The sequence below is a fragment of the Psittacula echo genome (genome assembly GCF_963264785.1).
Source record: "Psittacula echo genome assembly, chromosome: Z".
In the NCBI taxonomy this organism is placed as follows: domain Eukaryota; kingdom Metazoa; phylum Chordata; class Aves; order Psittaciformes; family Psittacidae; genus Psittacula; species Psittacula echo.
In genome coordinates, this window is record NC_137742.1 from 69617384 (window position 1) to 69642526 (window position 25143).

The 25143-nt window shown below is 40.1% G+C and overlaps 1 protein-coding gene across 1 annotated transcript in view; it reads right to left on the minus strand.

The window, feature by feature from the left end:
- Positions 1 to 25143, minus strand: part of CAMK4 (calcium/calmodulin dependent protein kinase IV) — a gene marked incomplete at its 3' end in the record, with an annotated part of 154127 nt that overhangs the window by 86937 nt on the left and 42047 nt on the right. The window contains exon 2 of the mRNA XM_080637708.1: positions 273 to 351. Within this exon, the coding sequence (XP_080493834.1) occupies positions 273 to 351 (79 nt within the window). The remainder of the gene's footprint in view (positions 1 to 272; positions 352 to 25143) is intronic.

Genomic DNA, 25143 nt, shown 5'->3' on the forward strand with positions numbered 1-25143 from the left:
CAGACAACATCAGATGAAGGTATAAGCAAGATCTGTGGGGATAAGACATTCCAAATAGAGTACTCTTACCTCTAAAAGCTTTTTCAGTGATGAGGTGCAGAAAAAGCTCTGTAGCAGAAAATATAAACTTTGCAGGGTCCTATATCTAGCAGGTTTCCTCTTCCGCCCCCAAAAAGAAACAGCACTGAAAAACCCCAGAGAAAATCCCAAACATATCCCAAAGCAAAGCGAAAGCAAAGCAAAGCAAAACAAAACAAAACAAAACAACTTACTGTCTTCTTCAACATTTTGACGGCGTAAGGTTTCTGGGTCCCTTTCTGCCTGCATCTGTAGACAATGGATGTAGCCCCACTACATTCAAAAAAAAAAAAAAAAGGGAAGAATAGTTGTACATATGCCTCTTTGAATATGTGAATAAACAGAGTTGCCTAGCTGAAACTACATTTTCTACTCCTCCCAGCTTGGGCAAAAATAGCTCATTTTTCCCCAGAGATGCAACTGTTGAACCAGTTAACTTCAGTGGTTATTCAGCCAACAGAACTTGCAAGAGCTCAAGATACCTCTTAGTCACACCTTTTTCTGGCTCCTCACATATCCTGGAGGATTCCTCAGGGTATCAAGGAATGTAATCTGGCCCCAAACCTGTGACAACACATCTTGTCTTTACTAAGGCAACCCATGTGTAATAATTAACTGCATTTGTATTTTTTACTGAATGTTGGTGGCAGTAATGAGAAGAGAGACAGAAAAGAAGAGACAATTACTGTGCTGCTCCCTGACCCATTGCCCAAACATCCAAGTTGCTCAAACTGCCACTCACACCAGACAGAGCGAGCAGCAGTTTTGGTGGACTCAGTGGAAACTGATGGAGCTTGTTCATAGCAAAACCAACCCAGGCCTATATCTTCTAGTTGTCTTCAAGGTGTACTCACTTGAATGAGCTGAATTTGAGCACTCATAGCATAAAATGATGCCTCTGCTTATTAGAAAGCAGACTTCTCTTGGGTGGGATGTTGGTTAAGACAGGCTTGGCTGCTGACGCTACTTGTTGTGCTCTACTTGTTCCGTTAAGGAAGGAACCTGCACTCTATGAATTGGCTAATGAGACGAAAAGCCCTTGACAAAACCATAATGCTTACAAACAATTCAGTTGCCTCTATATTCTACCAAATTTACTTTAAGATGTCACTGAGCAACCCAGTGTCAACTGCCATGAAAAAGGATGCACTGAAGTGGTACATGTCAGCACTAGATTTAAGGCATTTTTGGAAGCCTCCTGTCCTCAGGAGATTTGTCACCCACTCTATGACTCAGCACTTCTGAATGCATATTTTTAAGCTAGAGGGTATTGCCATCACCATACACGACTTCCCAAATAACATACAATGCAGAACTGCTCACTGCTGTGAAAGGATTTTATATATACCACAAACCAAAGCAGGTCTCTCTGAACCAGGAAAAAACTCATCTCAGTATATCTACAGGAGATGGCCGCAAGCTGCAGAATTGCACAAGTGGCCTTTGTTTAAACAGTAGAATGGCATAGCCATGTTTGACTGCATGAATAAAGCTGTGACACAAGGTTTATAAGTCTAGGTGCACCACTGCACAAAACCACCATGCATGCTCTGCACTTCTCCCTCCTCAGCACAGGCACAAGTGCCAGATAGTGTTCTGAGCAGGCATGTCTATATTTTTATGAGAACATGAGTAAGCACAAGAACTGTCAATTGATTGAGAACATTTATTTCAGAAAGACCCTTCATCATGAAAGCTTGCCTACAGCAAGAGTTACACACCTCACTCATCTGAGGGCTTGTCTGCATCAAACACATTAACCTTCACTTCATCTCGAATGCTAAAATGATTTGTAACTCATAACAGTGTATTGATAATTGTGTGTGAGTACTGCAAGCCTCAGTGACTCCCAGAATCATTACATGAATTTAATTAGATCTCCTCTCCTTGGCCAAGTCTCAAAAGGCTCTATTTAGCACAAAGAAAAAAAGCAAATATACTGCATTTAAAAAAAAACCCTTACATCTTCATCAGTATAACTCACATCATCAGTACAACCAAAAATGTTAACAAATAAAATTCTAAGGACCTGCTATGGTAAGGTTTATGTCTCCAGTATTTCACTATAGCATTGTAATGAGGAGGTCACTGAATAAACTGCTAATCATTCTTGTATTCTGCTTCATATATTCAGAATGCAGTATAAATATTAAACCCATTAGTCTGCATATGCTCTAAGTACGCAGTAAACCTCTTAGAAATTAGTTTATTTGGTTGAGGGCACAATTAGATAAGCTGTGCAGATGATGATCCAGATAAATAGGTTATAAATTTCTGAGCATATCTTCAGGTGTTTGCTACTGCTGCGGCGATGGAGGGCTGACAGTGTCTTTCAGTAATGCTCTTGTTAGTGTTTGCTTTACCAGTTTGTAATGTGGCTCTGCAAAGTCTTCCATGTGAATAAAATCTCAGTCACCAGAACAACCCTGATGATCGAACAGAACTGGTTTAGTGATGACATGGACAGCTACACCAGCAGGTGTAGCATGGCTCCACCTTTAACAGCTTATTTGACTATCCAAAGCCAGAAGAGAGCATATGACAGCATGGAGAGATAGGAGTTTATGAAGGCATGCCCAGATGAGCAGTTTGCCATCAGGCTCGTTAGTCACCATTCAAAACACACAGAGAGGCTAGTTTTGAAATTATTCCCTATAGTAAAGATTTTTGATAGCATGTCCCTGGAGTCCTAATTCGGTGAAAAAAATGATTATGAGACATCACAAGTCTTGGGAATGCATTCAGAGAGTTCTCTTTTGCTTTATGTGCCTATGTCTAGCTCTGACAGATATGTTCCCACCAATGAGGAAAGACATCACCAAGCTAACAGCTAACACTGCCTTCCTTCCCATGCCGGAAACCAGTGCCAAGACTCAGGAACAGGATGGCAACCTGCTTACACCATGCACCTGGTGCAAAGCTTGCCAGACAACCATTTCTAGTATAGACCTGACTCCTTGTCTCTCTGGTGATAAAAGGATCAATTTGTTTCTCCAAAAACAAACAAACAAACAAGCAAACAAACAAAAAAACACAAGAGGGGGAAAAGGGGAGGAGGAGAGAGGGGAGAAGCGCTTATGGGTCTTCATGTAAATGTGGAAACAGAGCTTTCCTGAGCTTTTATGCCTTGGAAAGTCACCAGTTGAAGCGATTCATGACCAAAAAAGCAGAGGGAAGCTTCGGCTGCAAAAATCTCATGTGCCACTGGAAATTCAGAGAGCTGCTAATTGCAACCTCTTGCCCTCATCTTAAGCTTTTCATCATCAAACTTTGACTGCCACTGATCAGGTTTTCAAACCTGGCCCAGAACTTGTATCATCTAAACATTACATTGATACATTTGATCAGAAAACACAACTATGAAGAAACCAAAAATTCCTGTGGCAACATGCCACTTCCTACAGGCACAAAATTTATGGCCAGATAGACAGACTGCAGGATTCTCAATGTCTCATTCTCCACAGGTGGTGTTCCACTTCATCTGAATGATAAATATTAATGGTGCTATAGAAAGAGAGTGCCTATTCTCAGTGGTTAGGGCACTTATTTGATAAAGAGCAGATATTAACACTAGGCAATATTTAATCCTTCAGCATCTGCAGACTGTACAAGAAGTGTAGGACTGCAGAAGTACATTGCAGTGTGTGACTGATTCATAATTCAGACTAAAAACAAGAAATTAAGTCTCCCATAATCCAGATGAGTCCAACCACAAGATTACTCACTGTATTGTGTTGACGTATTTAGATTTGGTCCTGCCAGATCTTCCTTCTTTGTAGTTGGTGAATACATATATACACACATACATATATCTGTGTATCTTTGTGTATAAACATATATTTAGATGAAATATACTATTATATATATTTGTGTGTGTAAATGTGCACTTAGTTCTGAAGAAAACTAGGCTTAAAGTATCATTCAGCTGTTAATTTTTTGCATTTCTGCCTTGAACAGGCTGTCTGAACTCAAAACATAAATTACTTCAAGTTGGGTGGAACAATACAGAAAAAGACATAATCTGGGAATATATCATTGGCCAAGTTAGAGAGCAGTAAAAATTAGAATACCAACGTTGCTGGAAACATTGTCATTCTCTTTTACTGACATGTGTTTCTGTCTGGATAGGTGCTTAATGATTCTGTTGAAAATTTACTTTAAAAGCCCATGTATAACTGTGACCATGCTAAAGAACAAAAGAAAAAAACCCAAAACATTTCACTGTGTATGCTATGTACTTTATTACACAAATATGTTTCTATATCCAGTTTTAAACTTACAAAATAAATACAATGCATACATCTTAACTACTTGGTTATAATGGTCAATAAAAACACTCACTTCCATATGATGCTGCCTAGAACTAGAAAAAAGACAACTTGTGAGAAACCTCATGATGCTGAGGTTTTCTTGTCCATCATATTTGAAAAATCATGGCAGTCGAGTAAAGTTCCTGATGACTGGTAAAAGGGAAATATAACCCCCATTTTCAAGAAGGGGAAAATGGATGACTCAGGGAAATTACCAGTCAGTCTCACCTCCGTGCCTGGCAAAATCTTGGAGCAGATTCTCTTGGAAGACATGCTAAGGCACATGAAAAACAAGGAGGTGGTTGGTGACAGCCAGCATGGCTTCACTAAGGGGGAATCCTGCCTGACCAATTTGATGGCCTTCTATGATGGGGCTACGGAACTGATGGACAGGGGCAGAGCAGTTGTTGTCATCTACCTGGACTTGTGCAAAGCATTCGACACTGTCCCGCATGACATTCTTGTCCCTGAATTGCAGAGGCATCAATTTGATGGGTGGACCTCTTGGTGGATAAAGAACTGGCTGGATGGGTGCACGCAAAGAGTTGTGGTCAATGGCTCAATGTCCAGTTGGAAAACAGTAACAAGTGGTGTCCTCAGGGATCGGTGTTGGGACCGGTCTTTTTCAACATCTTTGTTGGTGACATGGACAGTGGGATTGAGTGTGCCCTCAGCAAGTTTGCCGATGACACCAAACTGTGTGGTTCAGTGGATACACTGGAGGGAAGGGATGCCATCCAGAGGGACCTTGACACGCTTGTGAGGTGGGCTTTATGAAGTTTAACCATGCCAAGTGCAAAGTTCTACACTTGAGTTGGAGCAATCCCAGGCACAGCTGCAGGCTGGGCAAAGAAGTGATTAAAAGCAGCCCTGTGGACAAGGACTTCAAGGTGTTGGTCAATGAGAAAATGAACATGAGCCAGCAGTGTGTGCTCGCAGCCCAGAAAGCCAACCGTATCCTGGGCTGCTTCAGAAGGAGCGTGACCAGCAGGTCAAAGGAGGTGATCGTGTCTCTCTACTCTGCTCTCGTGAGACCTCACTTGGAGTATTGTGTGCAGTTCTGGTGTCCTCAACATAAAAAGGATGTGGAACTGTTGGAACAAGTGCAAAGGAGGGCCACGAGGATGATCAGGGGACTGGAGCACCTCCCGTATGAATATAGGGTGAGAAAGTTGGATCTGTTCAACCTGGAGAAGAGAAGGCTGCGTGGAGACCTCATAGCAGCCTTCCAGTATCTGAAGGGGGGCTATAGGGATGCTGGGGATGGACTATTCATCAGGGACTGTAGTGACAGGACAAGGGGTAATGGGTTAAAACTTAAGCAGAGGAAGTTTAGATTGGATATAAGAAAGAAATTCTTTACTGTGAGGGTGGTGAAGCACTGGAATGGGTTGCCCAGGGAGGTTGTGAATGCTCTATCCCTGGCAGTGTTCAAGGCCAGGTTGGACAAAGCCTTGGGTAACATAGTTTAGTCAAGGTGTCCCTGCCCATGGCAGGGGGGTTGGAACCAGATGATCTTAAGGTCCTTTCCAACTCTAACTATTCTAATTTGCACATAAAAGAGAAAATGGAATTTACAGGATCAGGCTGGACCCACAGTAGAGACCAGCAGAGCAAGGAGAAAAGACACAGAGTCTGAGCCATGTTGAAAAAAGCTTTTGCTCCCCCACAGCCACAAAAAGCTTCTGCTTTTGAAACAGAAATGGGAACCAAGAGGAAGTACAGCCAGGTGTTTATTTGGTCACAGGTAGATATGATGTGAATGCCTGCTGTTTCAAAAGCCAATAATGCCATGTGTAATGAAGAGTTTAGAATCCTTATGAGTCAGAGGTCTTGATCTGTAAATTTCCTGTTATTTCCTGTAATATCTGAGGGAGAAGCCCCACTGAAAGCTATCTTCTGACCTTTCAAAAGTAGGTCAGTGTCTCTAAGCCATGCCCCCTCATCCCAGGTTCTATACTGCATTTTGAATCCACTCAGTACAAATTCAGTCCTCAATGTAATCTCATGCAAATTTCATTCAGATTAAATTCCTTAAATTCTGAATTGATTTTTGAAAAATAATTAGTTTGTGCTTCATGCAGTCACAGAATGATTGCACAACCTTGTTTGTCCAAACAGATCAGGTGAAAGAATTAATGGCTTCAAGAAAATTGTACCTATTATAAAGCCATGGAAATCTGTGCTGCCAAAACTTCAATAACAGATTAAAATCCAGTATTAGTTTCCATAAAGAATACCAATTTCTTTTGTAAAGTTTACAGAAGTATAAACTTAGAATACATTTAATCACTCTTTCGTATACATACACTAGAAGGTGAAAATGGATTTGTAGGAATGAAATTACTGTTTCTAGACTTCAAAGCTAAATACTGTGTTTTGAAGTTAAAGACTGGAGATAACAAAAAAATAATTGACAAAAATATCAGTATACACAGAAATTGAAATTACATTTTAAAAAAATGCATATTCCATGGCATTACAATTTTCCTTTCATATAAAAAAGCACATACATGTAAATTCAGAAATCCTTACAACTTGCATTTCATGTGAAAGCATATCAAAACAAATTTCCTTTCTACATTGAACTCACAAGCAATTGCTAAATTATTCAAATCTGATCTAAAAGCTTCTTCAAAACATGAATATCTACACATACAGGACTTGCATATTGTGCACAACTGCAGCCCTCCCTTCACCCTCATTATTTCACAACTTGTAAGAAGAACAGAAAATTTCACAAAATTAAGATGATGGGGGGTGGAGGGAAACCCTTGAACTTGCACCTTCTATAAGATGTAATAAAACTAACTTTTGAAGAAGACAAGTCTGATGGGAAAAAACATACACAGTTCTGGAAAGAAAAGCTAATTTCATTGCATTTCAGAGTTTTGTCTGGTTTGATTTTGACAAGGAAAACATCCAAGCCTTTTCATATTTTGATTCTATGACTTTTAGCTTCTGTGCTGATTTTCTAATATTTGGGGTGAAAGGACTTTTTAGCAATTAATTTCAGTTCAGGCTGGCTTGCAAAGGCAATGCACCAGACTGACAAGATATTTTCTATACTCAGCTTTCACTGCATTCAGCATATAAACAGAAGGAGGCTTACATAAGCACATTTTCAACAAAAGACATACAGTCTTTTTAAGTAAGCAATCATCAGACTAGTGCTTGTCAATATGCTTGAACCTGTAGCTTCCATAGGTAACAATTTGTAGAAGTGTAATCCTTCAGATGTGGGCTAGGTTGGCTGGTGAAACACTAAAATGCAACAGTCCAAACCACCCCTGCTGCAGTGGCTGGACCAGGAGCTGCTAATTCCTGCTGGGAGTCAACAGCGTATTTCTCAGTAGCTTCCAGTGGGGCTTCTCCCTCAGGTATTGCAGGAAATTTACAGATCAAGACCTCTGACTCACAAGGATTCTAAACTCTTCATTACACCTGGCATTACTGGCTTTTGAAACAGCAGACATGCAGCTAAGGGTTAAATGAGCTGCATTCAGTAATATGCATGTTAACAATGGATTATTTCCCTCATCTCAAATACTACTGAAGTCTCTGGTTTAGGTAGTAGATAAACATCAAGGACCAGAAACAGACCACCACCACTGCACATCATAAAGCATTTTGTTGACTGCAAACATACTGCTGAGCCAGACTTACTAGAAGAGCAAGAAGTATTACCTCAGACCTTAATTTGAAAACATGGTAGAAAATTTAAACTTAATTGAATTTCAGAGATGACTGCTTTATTGTGTGTACGCTGCTCTCATTGGTGTAACTGAACTTTCAGAAAGTTGGTTTCTGAGCAAAGCTTCAGGTAAATTTGCTGAAATGCAGATATGAGGTAAGGATCAGAGCACTCCATACAGCAGTGTGGAAGAAAAATGCATAGAAAATACGTTAGCTCCTTCTTTTTTGACGTTTGCCCTTTACTGAAACCGGGTTAGATTGCACATAAGAACAACTGTATTTCTGAAACAGCAGGAGAGCTCTCAATAGGAAAACCAATTTCTTTCCTACCGAGCCTGAAAAAACTTGCAGCTGAAAGTTGGCTGAAAACAAATTTGTAATAGCGTGAGGTTAAGTTCTGAACATGAAGCTCTTGTAGTCCAATAGATCCAGAAACTGATTTTTAATATCTTATTTAGAATGGAGTTTTCTTTCAGACTGCTCTTGTGTTTCAGGGACCGAAGAGTACTTACCTACTCAAATTTAGGCAGCTCAATGAAATAAGGAGGGCAAAGACAAGGGGGTAGAAAAGTGGACTCTGTGAACTCCTACTGATTCCAGCAGGATGCAGATTTTTGTCCTTGGTACTGAACTTTGGGAACACTGGGGCAAATTTTCAAAACCAGGTGCTTAGGCTACCTGGGGGAGCTGCAGACCCAAATCCTTGAACTGGCATATTCTTCTGGCATATTCAACATATTCTTATGGACTTTGCTGCACATGTGCTTTTCATCTATGTGACATGTCGCAGAGCCATTATCCCTCTCTTAGCAGCACACAAAGCTTAACAACTGGAACAATTCAGTGAATCATAGGATCAGCTAGGTTGGAAAAGGCCTTTAAGATCATCAAGTCCAACCTTTAAAGACTTAGCTGTGAACATAGCTTAGCTCCTTAACTTTTCAGCTTTGCACATACCTCCCTTGGAAATGCACACACCTTATTTGAAGTACTGGTTAACCCATTATCTCATAAGCAGCACTTTCTCCCCTTCCTTCTTAAAAGATACAAATAAAGAATAAACATTGTTTATTTAACCTTAATGAAGAGTGCATGTGAGGAGAAAGAACAGTAAAAACTTTAAAAAACTTTGAAACTGGGTTGCAAGACCTTCCTTCCTGGGCCACTGCTGAACTGCCTGCCTGTTTTTCTCCAGTGACACGTCCCTTCATCAGGAAGTGTTTTAAACAGTCTGTCCATCATCATCTGTCAACATCATTGATCAACATCTCCTCATGAGAATCTCCGGGTGCAGAGGCAAACCAGCCTTTGCCCTACATGGCATGTGGCAGTACAAAAGCTTCACACATCCCTTAATGCCTCTTGCTTTTCCTGGTTGAGAAAAGGGAAGCAGAAGGGAGGTTATAGAAGTTCGACTATTAGCAGCTTACTCTGTATAGCAAAAGGCAACCTTTTTAAATCAGACAGGGAAAATCTCATGGCTTCTCATGTCTACGTATCTAAACCAAGCTTTGAAAAAAATTCTTTCCCAGCTAGTTTAGGCCAAGTAATTTCTGGAATTCTGCAAGCTCTTGAGCCTATACTTATCCTGAATAGCCATCATTTTGGTAAGCTGCACAGCCTTCTCCTTGGAGGTTTGTGTTCTGCTGAATCATCAACCTCTATGCAATGGCTTCTCTGAAATAAGTTGTTTTTGCCAAGAAGTTTACCCACAGTGCCAACTCAGGATCTCTTCCACAAGACAGCAAACATTTTAATATATGGTAGATTTAGAAGTCCTTTGGCTTTTTTTTTTTTTTTTTTAGCTACTCTGTATATTTTCTTCTTTACACTAGGTGCGACAGCCATTTCTAATCATAAGAGGTAAGACTGAGCAATTTCTTACATCTCTTCCTTGGTAAATTCAACCAACAATGCATTTTCAGCTTTCTCCCATCCCAGAACTACTGCTGTATCCTCTCTTCTGTGTTGCTGCTTCTGCTTTTTTGTGAAAATCCATTTCTAATCTTTCTGTCTGATATTTATACTTACAGGAACTTCAGTAGGATATTCATAATGTCACAGAAAGCATTCTCAGTGTTTGTGATCACAGACCATCCTAGGAACTATGTAAGCAAGTGCATGTACAGTAAATCACATTTTCAAGACAGGGACACCACTACTCATTGCTAGACATGACAGAGCTCTTTTCTGTAGTGATGGAATTACTTTTTTCCAGAAGATTATTCCAGATCTTCCAGTCCAAGATAAAGATACTTCTTTTAAAAGAAAAGTACTTTAAAAAAATTAAAAAAAAGTTCTTCTTTTATCTTTTCTGGAAGATCTCTCTACCAGCCACTGACCAAGCCAGTATTTAATAGTCTATGTTAAAGACTGCAGTTTCAAACTACTGCAATTTCCAATTTTAAAGGACTGAGGCTTTTTAGCTGTTGGAGCTGCTCTGCAATCCAGGATAATGAGTCTTATCTAATCTATGTCAGTCTGTACCCCTGTACATAAAGAATTCTGCACAATGGTGTATTACAGATTTAAAAAGAAATGAATTCTTTTATGTTTTCCCCTTCATACTGAAAATTCAAGCAGAGCATACTTCACTGACATACCCAAAGTATGGCATTTCCAGACTTTATTAGAATGTAAAATAGGATCACGGCTAAGCAGTATTTTCAACATAGTCTATATAGGATTTACAGATTCATGATTTCTTTTTTAAAGACACTAAAAAAGTTTCCCCCATGTACTTTCAAAGAGACACTTGCAATAAAAAGTGTGGTCAGTTATGCCTGTGCACTGGTTTATGTGCTCGTAAGTGCTATTTGGGTTACAGTTACACAACTAGCTGTCAATGTAAGCAATGAGCTGGTGCCTGCCCTGCCCAGCAAATGTCATCTGCAGGCACAGGCTTCAGCATCCACATTAGCGACAGCCTGACACTACTGGACCTGTGCAAAAAGCTGTGAGACACAAAAAGGGAGGAAGGCTTTGATAAAGACCTCCACAGACCTTCGTGAAGCAGATTCTTTGAGTGGGCTGACCAGCCATGCTGCACACAACTGTGAGAGGCAATCAGCATTGCATTCATATGCACAGCATTTTCCTCTGAGTAAGGATCAAGCTGTAAGTAAGTAATCAAGTAAGAATCAACCTATCCTTTCCCACAATTTGTTTTCTTGATGTTTAAAGAGAAAATACCCTTGATGAGATCTCAGATACTGCCAATTACTGAAGACAAACTCTCTAAGTATGGTAAGTTTTACATAAATTGAAATGCTACTTCTGGGCTGGGACTCTGTGAGTCTCATTTACCAAAACTCATGCAAAATTGAACAATAAATACCTTCCGAAGACTTAACTAAGTACACACAGTACTTCTTATTATCAACAAACCATCCATCTACATTGCTAAATTACGTATTCACAGTATTTTCATATGCATAGACTGCATATGAAAATATTGTAAATACATAATTTTCATATGCATATGCATTTTCACATTCATATCTAGTTAATAATGTTTTTATCTTGCAAAAGGTGTTATTGCAAAGTTTTAGTCTATGTCAATTATATAAAGAACTTTAATAACTTCAGGCTCTCTGAAGCTTTAGCATCAAAAAGGAAGGCGAAGTATAAAATAATTTTGAATTATTTGATACATTCTTGCAAAAAAAAAGTCTAATTTTTTGAAGTTCACAATAAAGCTGAGAACTGTAGTGACAGGACAAGGGGTAATGGGTTCAGACTTAAACAGGGGAAGTTTATAGACTGGACATAAGAAAGAAATTCTTTCCTGTAAGGGTGGTGAGGCACTGGAATGGGTTGCCCAGGGAAGCTGTGAATGCTCCATCCCTGGCGGTGTTCAAGGCCAGGTTGGACAGAGCCTTGGGTGATTAAGTGTTAGGGGTCCCTGCCCATGGCAGGTGGTTGGAACTAGATGATCTTAAGGTCCTTTCCAACCCTAATTGTTCTATGATTCTATGATTCTAAGTTTATCCAGGTTTTCATCCAGAGATTCTTCCTTTATGCCTCCATCTGTAATCTTTGAAAACAGAAATTTTTTCGTCCAGTGAATTAATAATAAACCTGTTGGCAATGGCAATTTTGAGAATACAGTCAAGAAACTGACATCTTTAATGAAACAACACTAATGCTTTTTAAACACTGAATACACTGACCAACTTGAAAAACTGTTGCAGGCAAAATGTGGAAGACTATGTCCTATTGTGACAATAAAGCCAAGGGGTTATTAATGACAAAATATTACTGATCATGGCTAAATGCAGCTCTCACCTCTTACAGCAAGCAGTTTATATTCCACTTTCTATAAATGCCCAAGGTCCAAAAAGTGTGCACAATGCAGACCACAGTCTCAAGGGCACTGGAGGTTCTGTCCCGTTCCCTGTTCCTCTGCTCCTGCAGTCTTCTACTTCTTCCATTTACCCATTAGGGCTATCAGCAGTTCTATATCATACTACCCATATCTTGGGAAAAGTGTGCACCATCCATCTCAGCAACTCTCCCAAATATATTTAGGGCCAGTTAGTAAATTAGGTAGGCAGAATGCAAAATAAAATGCCTCAGAGTAAAAATGTTACAGACTTAGGTGTCCAAGGCTGTGTCTATCTTTACCTTGGTATATCAAAAATGTGATTCAGACTGGTGGAAACTAGAGTTATGTCTACAGGCTAATTCAGGTACTTAGAAACGTTTAGTCATAGCAAGAGAAAGCAATGAACATCACATAGGGACTACACACAGAGCCATGTGGCCATGATTCTATCACAGGATACTGGAACATGGATCACGTATATGCTCTGGTGCTCTAGAGGGTTTAAACCCACTTCACTCCTCTTTCTTCCCCTGGAAAATCCATATTGGAAAAAGATAACTGATTCAGAGCTAGCTTGAATAACACCACACCACATTGAAACCAGTAACACTTACAAAACCCCTAGATCTTTTTTTTTTTTTCCAATGTAAAAGTGCTATGCATATAAAACCAGCAAACAGAACCATCAGAAGGACCATCAAGACATTTTTCTAGTAATTACAGAAAAACGTAAGTTTTCAATACAGGCACTACTCTTGGACATAATTTTCCCAGTAGAAGTTTAGCACTCTTTAGGGTTGACAGCCTCAAATGCATTCATCCTCAAATGCATTCTACTGCTGCTTGGGAAGCTTAGAAACCTCTCAAAGACAGCAAAAAGTTGAGGTAGGATATAAAAAGTGAAGAGTGGCTGAGTTCTACAACAGCCTTTCAGATGTGGACATCTGATATAGGGTCAGAAATCGGTCATGGTGATGACATGAAGTTGTACATGTAGACAATAACTGAATAATGTGGAAGAATGTCAGTTGGAGTTTAGGCAATCCGAACAGTCTAATATTAAAGAATAATATCAGGCATTCCAGGGCATAAAAAACTAAGTAACACCAGTTTAGCTATATCTAATAATCTTTCAGATACATAAGTAACAAATTCACTCAAAAGCAGCTGTTACGAAGAACTTTTTCTATCTGCTATATACTCTTGTTTTTACATGGAGCTTGTTACGGGCTACTGCAAGCCACTTCAGAGTTTCAGGTCACGTATTTCAAATTATCTGCTTCATTTCTCTGTATTCTTATTTCTAAATAGGACTCTTCAAAGCCATTGTGTCAGTCCCCTTATGAAAAAAGCCTGGTACCTGAACAACATGCTGCTATCCCACATTTACTCCAACATCTCTGGATGCGTTTAGCCAATTACAGCACTTTCGAAGTCTTTTGTCCTTACTGCCATTCTGTAGCAGCATAAATGCAAAATTTATCTACACAGCAAATTTGCTATCAGCAATGGAGTACAATTAGGACAAGTGTTGTAGTGTAAAATCTGTGAATATGAGTAATTAGAAGAAAAGAAAGACTACAGGGCCTTGGGGCAGATGGTGAAAGAGTCTGGGTCTCAAGTGATCTTCTCCTCACTTCTTCCATCTTCCAGTGATGATGTGGGACTGAATGGGAAAATTCAGTCCATAAACAATTGGCTACGAGACTGGTGCTTTAGGCAGGGCTTTGGGTTCTTTGATAACAGCTGGTTTTAAAAGGCTCCAGTCCGGATGATGGCACGTGGGAAAGGTTTAACTCACAGAGGCAAAAGGATGCTGGGGCATGAATTAGCAGGGCTCATTTGGAGAGCTTTAAACTAGATTTGAAGGGGGATGGGGTTGTAACTGGGCTTGCCCCAGTGGGGCAGCACTCTAGAATTGATGAAGACTGGGAGGCCTCCTATAATCCTAGGGTGGAATCAGTGAGCTCAGCTCCCTCCTTGAAATGCCTGTACACCAATGCGTGCAGCATGGGAAATAAGCAGGAGGAGTTGGAGACCTGTGTTAAGTCAGGAGATTATGATCTGGTGGCAATTACAGAGACGTGGTGGGACAGCTCGCATGACTGGAATATACTCATGGAGGGCTATGTCCTTTTCAGGAAAGACAGGCCAGCCAGGCGGGGTGGTGGGGTTGCTCTTTATGTGCGAGAGCAGCTGCAATGTACTGAGTTCTGTCGAGGGACAGAGGACGAGCGAGTTGAGAGTCTGTGGGTGAGAATTAAGGGGCAGGCTGGCAGGGGCGATACTGTTGTGGGTGTCTGTTACAGGCCACCAGATCAGGGTGAGGAAGTTGACGAGGCCTTCTACAGGCAGCTGAGAGCAGCCTCACAGTCACAGGCCGTGGTAGTCGTGGGGGATTTTAACTTCCCTGATGTTTGCTGGAAGGACTACTCAGCAACCCAGCCACAGTCCAGGAGGTTCCTCCAGTGTATGGATGATAACTTCCTCATGCAAATGGTGGATGAGCCAACCAGGAGAGGAGCGCTGCTGGATCTCATCCTCACTAACAAGGAGGGGCTGGTCGAAGCAGTAAAGGTTGAGAGCTGCCTTGGTTGCAGTGACCACGAGATGGTGGAATTCAGGATCTTGTGTGGTAGGGCCAGTACAATAGCAAGTAGAATTGCAACCCTGGACTTCAGCAGGGCAAACTTTGGCCTTTTCAAGCAATTGCTAGAGGAAATCCCATGGGCAAGGCTGCTTGAAGGTAAAGGGGCCCAAGACGGTTGGCATTCAAGAATTGCTTATTCCAAGCTCAAGATCAGAGCATCCCGACACGTAGGAAGTCAAGGAAGAGGGCCAAGAGACCTGCGTGGCTAAATAAGGAACTGCTGGGTATGCTCAAGAGGAAGAGGAGAGTTTACAGTTCATGGAAGGAGGGGCTGGCCACTTGGGAGGAATATAAGGCTGCTGCTAGAGGATGTAGGAAGGCAGCTAGGATGGCTAAGGCCTCCTTAGAATTAAATTTGGCGAGAGGGGTCCAGGACAGCAGAAAGAGCTTTTTCAAATACAAGGTAGATAAAACTAACACCAGAAGCAAGGTAGGCCCACTGGTGAATGGGATGGGTGCCCTGGTGACAGAAGATACTGAGATGGCAGAGTTATTGAATGCCTTCTTTGTCTCAGTCTACTCTGCCGGAGGCAGTCCTGAAGAATCCTATACCCCTGTGACCTCAGATGAAGCCAGATCAGTGGAGCAGTTTGCCTTAGTCGATGAGGAATGGGTTAGAGACCAGCTGAGCAATCTGGACATCCATAAATCCATGGGTCCAGATGGGATGCACCCGCGGGTGCTGAGGGAACTGGCGGAAGTCATTGCTAAACCACTCTCCATCATCTTTACCAAGTCTTGGGAAACGGGAGAGGTGCCTGAGGACTGGAGGAGAGCAAATGTCACTCCAGTCTTCAAAAAGGGCAAGAAGGAGGACCCGGGTAACTATAGACCGGTCAGCCTCACTTCCATCCCTGGGAAAGTGATGGAACACCTTATCCTTGATGCTATCTTAAGGCATATCAAGGATAAGAGGGTTATGAGGGGCAGTCAACATGGCTCTACCAAGGGGAAGTCATGCTTGACCAACCTCATACCCTTTTATGAGGAAATAACATTGTGGATGGATGATGGCAGAGCGGTGGATGTGGTCTACCTTGACTTCAGCAAAGCATTTGACACAGTCTCCCACAGCATCCTCATAGCTAAACTGAGGAAGTGTGGTCTGGATGATCAGGTAGTGAGGTGGACTGCGAACTGGCTGAAGGAGAGAAGCCAGAGAGTTGTAGTCTATAGGGCAGAGTCTAGTTGGAGGCCTGTATCTAGTGGAGTGCCTCAAGGGTCAGTACTGGGACCAGTATTATTTAATATATTCATCAATGATTTAGATGAGGGAACTGAGTGTACTGTCAGCAAGTTTGCTGATGACACTAAGCTGGGAGGAGTGGCTGACACGCCAGAAGGCTGTGCTGCCATCCAGTGGGACCTGGACAGGCTGGAGAATTGGGCAGGGAGAAACTTGATGAAATATAACAAGGGAAAGTGTAGAGTCCTGCATCTGGGCAGGAACAACCCCAGGTTCCAGTATAGGTTGGGGAACGACCTGTTAGAGAGTAGTGTAGGGGAGAGGGACCTGGGGGTCCTAGTGGACGGCAGGATGACCATGAGCCAACACTGTGCCCTTGTGGCCAAGAAGGCCAATGGCATCCTGGGGTGTATTAGAAGGGGGGTGGTCAGTAGGTCGAGAGAGGTCCTCCTTCCCCTCTACTCTGCCCTGGTGAGACCGCATCTGGAATATTGTGTCCAGTTCTGGGCCCCTCAGTTCAAGAAGGACAGGGACCTGCTGGAGAGAGTCCAGCGCAGGGCGACTAAGATGATTAAGGGAGTGGAGCATCTCCCTTATGAGGAAAGGCTGAGGGAGCTGGGTCTCTATAGTTTGGAGAAGAGGAGACTGAGGGGTGACCTTATTAGTGTATATAAATATATAAAGGGGGAGTGTCACGAGGATGGAGCCAGGCTCTTCTCAGTGGCAAACAATGATAGGACAAGGGGTAATGGGTATAAACTGAAACACAAGAGGTTCCACTTAAACTTGAGAAGAAACTTCTTCTCAGTGAGGGTGACGGAACACTGGAACAGGCTGCCCAGGGAGGTTGTGGAGTCTCCTTCTCTGGAGACATTCAAAACCCGCCTGGACACATTCCTGTGTAACCTCATCTAGGTGTTCCTGCTCCAGCAGGGGGATTGGACTAGATGATCTTTTGAGGTCCCTTCCAATCTCTAGCATACTGTGATACTGTGATACTGTGATACATTTAGGTTTTCATTGCTCCAAAAGTAAAAAGCAAAGGACATCTTCCTTTAGCATCACTCTTCTAATACAGGACTATAAAAGCATTAAGAAAAATAAATAACAGAAACGGGAAATGAAAAGGCAGCTGAACATGTAGTTCAGGTACCTTTTAGCTTTTATCGAAGGGCAAAAAACCTCATGATAGACCTCACAAATAGCTCCAGTAAGACTTAAGCTTACTGTGGGGCTGTTTTGCAGTGTCAAGTTCAAATAATAAAACATGAAGTAAATTTCCTGAATTATTGCCCTGCGGCAGAAACTCTCTTCCTTATTAAAATACCAATTTTGTGGAGGTTTGTGTCAGGGATGCGATAGCTAAGAAACTGACTTCCAAGTGCTGCATTATTCTTTCATTTGAGTTCTTCAGAGAAGTCAAGTTAGACAGACTGCTTAAGAGTTGTCATATTAGCCTCTTTGAAAGACAAAACTAAAGTGCTTAAATATAGATGTGTTGTACCTCCAGTGAAAATTATTAACTTCTGACATAGTCTATCTGCTAATCTTTCAGCAGGGTGGGTCTGGCTACAGGCAGAGAAATCAAATACTGCTGCTGCTGAGATGCCAAGATGGCCTGGCCATATCGTGAAACTCAATAGAGAGAAAGCGAGAAAGAAATTGTACAAAGATCACCCAGACTCCGAAGACCCGCAGTTATCTGTCTTATTCATTTGGGTCGTAAAACGGTTCTTAGTATTGGTCACTGGATTGCTAGCAAACGGTAAGTGCACACTATCGTGAAGTTACACTCAGCAAATGCACCTCAGTATTTCGCAATTCCAAACTTTCTCGTTGTTTATTGCAAATCCTTCCTCTCCTCTCAAAATAAAAGAAAGAAACAGGACAGATGGAGTTAGGATATTTCTAGTGTGTCGATTAGTGGGAAAACTGAAGTACATTTGCAAATGCCCTTTTGCCAGAAACATGAGAGATGAACTCTATTGTACCAAGGTCAGATATAATCCCTTTCTTAAATTGATCTGAGACCATATTGCTCCTGCTTGGGAATCCAGTACTGACCCACTGAGCTCCCACTTAATGGCTCCCTGACCATGAATTCAAATGGGTCTTCTCCACTCCACAGCAGTACAGTCAGGAGCAAAGAACACAGCAGTGAACTCCAAACACTGCAAGAAGCTGAATCCCTTCCTCAATGGAATTAAAACATCTCACCAACACACAAGGACTGGAAGCAGTGCTTTAAAATCTAGGTGCATTATCTTTAGCCAGACAGTCTTTCATCCTACTTTTAACAGAAAACAATGCATGTTATGTTGCATCACCAGACTACAATGGGAACAAAAATGCTAGTGTGGACTACAAGAAGGTGAAGAGAATGCTATTTATAGGTGCAGAAATTTGCCAAAGTACCCAGTCAAAGTGCATTTTTTTTTTACTTATTTCATTTGCAGTTGTAAATGCTGATTTTTTCCCTCCAAAAAGTAATCTAAAGAAGATTTTTCCTTTTTAGTGATAGTATTTTCCCATCATCATGGTTTCTAGAAATCTGCTTGAATTCTAGACATTGACATTTACCACAGCCTCCTGTCTTCTAGTAAACATATATGAACTTCTGCTGGAGAATGTCCGTTTTCATAGCAGATACATCTGACAGTCTCACAACACCTCAAGGAAAACTCCTCAAACTCTGGTAATTTCTTTATTCCTCACTATTATGTATTGTAAAAGAATACACATTATACATAAAAGAGCTTGTTCTGAATGCAGTTTATAATCAGCTGCAGGTAAAACACAATTATCAGCCATATCGTATTTCCACTTGTATTTGCCCAGTATTTGAAATTCAAAGGATAAACACCCTAAGCCTAAGCCTAGGCTACCTTCAGGACCAGACAGCTAATCACACTACCAGAGGGCATGGCACGGGCATGCTCATTAAAAGATCTCTGAGGCTTAAACACTCACCCACACTTGGGCATGATGCTGTTCTGTGGGGAAAGCACACCAAGCCCACAATGTCTCTTGAGATTACTTGTTCAGAGTTGACTCAACCTAGCCAGTAAAAAAAACTGGGCAAGCAGGAAGACATCTTTAAAGAAAACTTAGGAGGCATTCACAGAATACTTAGCCACTATCAAGCTACCAAATATTTTGATAAGCCACAGATGCCAAGAGGTAAAAATGCATGTCATGCTCATTAGTATTTACAAGGTAACAGAGATAGCTTTAGGAAAATGAGAATCTAAACAGTTGAAATCCCAACTATTCAAACCTGAAAAGAAACGTGTTTGACGCTTGTTCAAAGGCACTATCGTGAGGGTAAATGATCAGAGTAATCAGCCTTTGATAATACTCTTAATGCTATTCATGACCTTAAAGAAGTCCAGGCTTCTACTTCAGACTATGGCTGCACATAAGATGTCAGCCATCAGCACAGTGTATTCTGACAAATCAGTTTAAATCTTCAGCAGCATCAACAGAATAGCTCAAAGTTAGCTGGGCTGTTTTCAGACGAATTTTCTTCTCAGCCTAACCTGGAGGAAGATCCTCAAGTGCAACCAGGGAATTAGTTCTCTTCAGAGAGGAAAAAAAAGTGAAAGGTGAACAGTTAGTTCAAGGTAATTTAGAAAGATGTGGTATTGCAAAGACCAGGAGCTGAGCCATTAAGTAGTAAACTCCCCACAATATATACATCATCTCTTGTTAAAACAGAGAAATTTTAAATTTTTTAAAATTTTTAAAATTTTTTTAAAACAGAGAATTTTGAGAAATTATTCCTTATTCGCAGACTCATCAGATGCCTCATTAGCAGAATCTTACTCTACCTTGGCTTTACCTCCCTGCTTGTATAACAGTCTGCGAGGCTAAGAGAAGTGCTGAGTACCTTTTCTGAGCCTTCAAATTATTTGGCTGACGCAACACAATTTTCTTCTTTCCATCTGAGCCTGTACAAAAACAGGGAGCAAAACTCATCTGATCAAATGTTTGTATTTACTTCCCTTTAACCATCTAAATCCCCTTTGCAGTTAACAAAGAGGAATGGGCAGTTCTGTAACCTGATTCATTCCATCCTAGGACATTTGGAACAGGTCAGGTGAAACATGAGCTGATGGTGTTTTATTTAAACTCTGTTCACCAAGGAAGTTTTATATAGGTAACTATCATAGTAATTCCCAGTGGTCAGAAGAAATTGCTTCCACCCTTTCTAAGTATTACATCAATGACTTGGTGAAGGAAGATCACAGCAGCATCTTCTCAAGACTCTCAAGAGCAGTAGAAACGTCACCATGATGCCATACCCCCGTGAACAAGAGGGTTTACACATCTGTATCAGGGAACAGTGTCTGATACACTCTTGATAGAGCCAATAGCCAAAAAAAAAATTAATGGACCTCTATCCTCTGCCTCCTCACATCGTGCACAAAGAAACCATGCTGGGAAAGCACCTTGCGCAGTGGGACATACACCAGGAAGCTTCCCATAACACACCACCATTCCACCAGAAGAAGTAACAACACAGGGAGGACAGAGCTCTGAAAAAAAATAAGCCATCCCAGATGGGGCAACTGAGAAGGACATGTATACATGTACCTATATTTATCTATAAATGTGGAGATGAGATAGACAGAGACGGTGAGACGGTGAGATGCTGAGGGAAGCTGGGAAGGGAAGCATGCTGAAGCAGGAAAACAGGCAAATGAAGATAAGGTGGTGAGAGGAGCAGGTGGCAGAACATGCAGAGTGGACCCGGAGAGATGCCAAATGAAGAGCTGGATAGTAAAAAAGAAAGAGAGAAAAAAGACTTCAGAATAGAAGGAGTAGCAAAGATGAAACATCTTGATAGGCTTATGGTAACAACGTGCAACGGCAAAGAAGTGCAGCAGAGAACAAAAGCTGGAGAGAAAAATGCAAGCAAAGCTTGAGGAGAACAACTGTATTATTTTTCAAGTTTAGAAGGTGAAAAATAGTATAGGAAAGAATAAAATGAAGAATTGGTATTAGCTTAAGTTCTTTTTTTTTCTGTCTTTTTTCCCACTTTCGCTTAATCACGAATATGTTTGAGAAGATGCAAAACTTCCAAAACAGAATTAACATTGATGCCAAATTTTTAAGCTCAATGCACTATCAAAAGTGGTGTGAAAAAACAGTGGTATATACTGTTGTTACACCCAATGCCATTTGAAACATTACACATTCAGCAACTGAGGAGAAATATCCACACAAAATAAGTAATCTGTGGCACCTCCATCAAGCTAAAGTATCAAACCTCACACTTGCATGTGAGCATAACTCATTACACCTTCACTAAAATACAGTCTGAACAGGACTGTGCCAGTTCTACACACCTCTGTTGTGCAACCTAGCAGTCCGCAGTCTGACAGATGCTACTGTGTCTAACTTAAAGTGAACAAATCTATTTTAGTTAGGTATGCCAGGACAAACTTGAAAAATTACATCGTTAAAGAACATCTTCCTGCTCTTCATGAAATAGTAAACACATTCTGCAAGCTGAACCCCCCCACACACACACTTTTAAAGAAGAATGCAAATAGTACCAGTATCAATCCACCTTTAACAGGCTGCCTATAATCTTCCTCCTCAAGCCCGTCTTCCTCTCTTGTACAAGTTAAGAAATTCTCTTGTGCTCCTGTACATAGGCGTAAGTAAAAATACAGCATTTTAACTTGATTTTCTAATAACAACAGACATAATAGGCAAATTTTGCCCTCTTGCTAAGTCTTTACCTACCTATTGCCATTCTGTAAATGTCAGTTTTCTATGCAACCATATGGTTTAATTTCAAGTTTACTTAACATTTAAAAAAAAAGGGAACTGCATTTGCTATTGATTTTGTTGTTATTGATCAACTACAGCTTTCCTGATAAGATAATGAAAGAATGAATCTTACAGTAGCCGTTAGTCACTCATGGGATGATGAGAAGACAAGAGGATCTAATAGTCCTAAACAAATCCCAGATGAACCTGTCAGGAGTTCTACACACAATGACTAGAATAAACCTATGTTATTTCTCAATCTTGTTACTGTAAAGAAAAAAAAAACAACTGAGTTAATTTTTGCAGTAGAAGACTCACTACTTAGATTGTCATCTATATTGCCATATAAATGTACTTTTTTTAAGACTGCAATTTCTAGCAGCTTATTACACAAGGCTACCGCAAGGCTACAGCAAGAGCATCAACGGGCAGTGACTGACATGTAATGTACTTCTTTAAAAAAAAGGAAAGAAAAATAAGAAAATGCAGAAAAGACATATAAGAAATACTTCAAATAAACATTAAGTAAATTGGTAAATTGGAAGTGATTTTGGAATAGTAGTTTTAAAACAGTCATACACCACATCACCTGTAGTGCCTGAATAGACAACTGCAAAGTGACAGAACACCAGTATATTATCTTTCTAGTTGCTTTATTAATGCAGCAACTGATGACAAGTATTATGTTTACAGCAAAATTATCTCTATTCATATTATTTTTCCCTACCTTTGTGTTTTCAAAAACAAAGATATACTAACATCGTTTAAGAGCATTATGTGCCCACTTGCTCTGGTTATTTCATTAATAGATGACCCTGGGGAATACACAGAGTATCCAGCACTCATACCAAAAAAAAAAAAAAAAATCACAAATCTGTAAACATAGATATAGCTTTAAGCACAAAAGTACAAAACCACACTGATCTTCCGTATGAGTCTGCAGTAACTGCTTGCTGTTAGTTTATCTTGTAAGACATCTGTAATCACAGCTAATTGGGAACACTAACTGCTGAAATTTACTGGGTAAATCAAGACTTATCAGCAAGCCAAGTGGATACATTCCTGACAGTGTCTGTTCATTGTTAACACATTATATTAATATACTAATAAGCTAGTAAAGAGAAAAAATATCCAATTTCAAAAGCAGGACAAAAAATGCTTGTTTGTTAAATACCATGAAATAGATCTAGATAAACCTCATCTATTTTCAGAAGAACAGATCTGCATGTATAAAATTAGTCTGTTAAGATACTAACAGAGGTCACAACCTGTTGCACAGAAGCCTTTAAAATTGCTCTCCCCTTCCTCAAGCATGCATGACAATTTAGAATCAATTGAAAATTAGAATTTGAAAATATATACAATGTAATTAATGTCTTATGTTTTTATTATACTACGTATATATATTTTTGTTTTTTATAAATTCCATGTTACCATTTTCTGGGAAAAGGGGATGATCTGTTTTTTTTTCTGAAAAACAATCTATTTTACGTTCTTATTTCTAGTTGTCCCAAGAGTGCTTCCAAGACAAAGTTATGTACTTGAGCAACATACCCTTTTCAGCAAGCTAGATAAAAAGAAAAATATCAGAATTCTTTAAAATACTTTCAGTGTACACATCATTTCACAAGCTATTAACCAGACCAACTAATAAATACTACCATGACTATTATTTTTTTCTTATACTCTGCTTTTCGATAAGTCTTTGTTACCTGAACAGACCTTGCCAGTCACTAAATTTTTTTCTAACTGAATTCACAGACAAGTCAAATCCCCATTTCTCTCAACAGGCAAGGTGAAGGAAAATATGTTGTATTTTTAACAGCCCTTACTTTTTCAAACCACTTTCTTTTAGGAACAAATATTCTTTTAACAAGTTTTTCTTACTAAATTTTGTGAAAAAGGCTACAGAAAATATTTGGTACAGTGCACATTTTCACTGCTTACCAAATTCCTTATGATAAGTGACAACGTATGTTTCTGTCTAGTAAATCATCAGGACTAAAAAGGTTAGCTGTTTTCCCTGTCCTGTCAGGATCCATTTTAAAAAGGCAATAGTGCTGTATATGGTAATCAATTATACCCGATCATCTTATTCATGGTTTGCTCATTACAACAACAGAAGGTATTTAACTTGAATTACAGTAGCTATAATTTCAGAGGGTTTCTCTAACAACCATTCTCTTATAATTTGAGAGCAGATGTGAACCAGACAATGAGAAAACATTTTTTAATTAACACTGTTCACCACTAATTAGGTAACTGATTAGACCCTCCAACATTTTATCTATCATGTTTCAAAATCGGTGCATGTCTTAGGCAGACAGGCAGGGGTTTTAGGTGAAAATTCCATCAGGGACATAGACTTATGTGGGTTGGCAGAACACCACAAAAAATCGGACGGATGAACTCCCCAGCCTCACATCACATCTCTACTTAAGACACGAATTTGCAGAACAACTGGAAAATGGTGAGCAACAAGTTCATGATTTAGGAGATGTGGCATACATTTTTCATTTTTCTCTGCACTGTGTAGATTGAAAGAAAACTGAGAATCCAGCATTTGACTCTGTATTTCTACATTAAATCCAAGCATGTGTTTCTGATTGTTCTTCAGCCACAAAGATACTGAGACACCAAAATTAATACCTATATTTAATCATGCTGAAGGGGTAACAAAAATGACTGTCCTTCCTATGCATCACTTGCATCCCAGTACAATACATAACCTTTTTTTCAAAATACATTTGAGGCTCTCTTATCTTTTATTGAACTGTATTTAATTTATCATGATAATTTCTTTCAGATGCCGTCAGGCAGCCAAAATAATGAAAGGAGACTTAATCTTCTAATTCAGTGACTTGTATGAATCATTAACTCTGTATCAAACATAATAAATTCATTAAAAGTAGACAATCCTTATTTCGATTGCTTGCATTTCTTGGGAAGATTTCTGGGATGAGGTTTAAACTGCAGCAACTCAGGAGAAGCCTGAGTTCTGCTGTATTTTCAGGCAAAGGTGAAACGTTTCTTTTGTTTTGATGCACTCTGCCATTCTGGAAGCTTTTTCTAGGTCAATAACAAACAAAATTAAATTTCTTGGCACTGGCAGAAA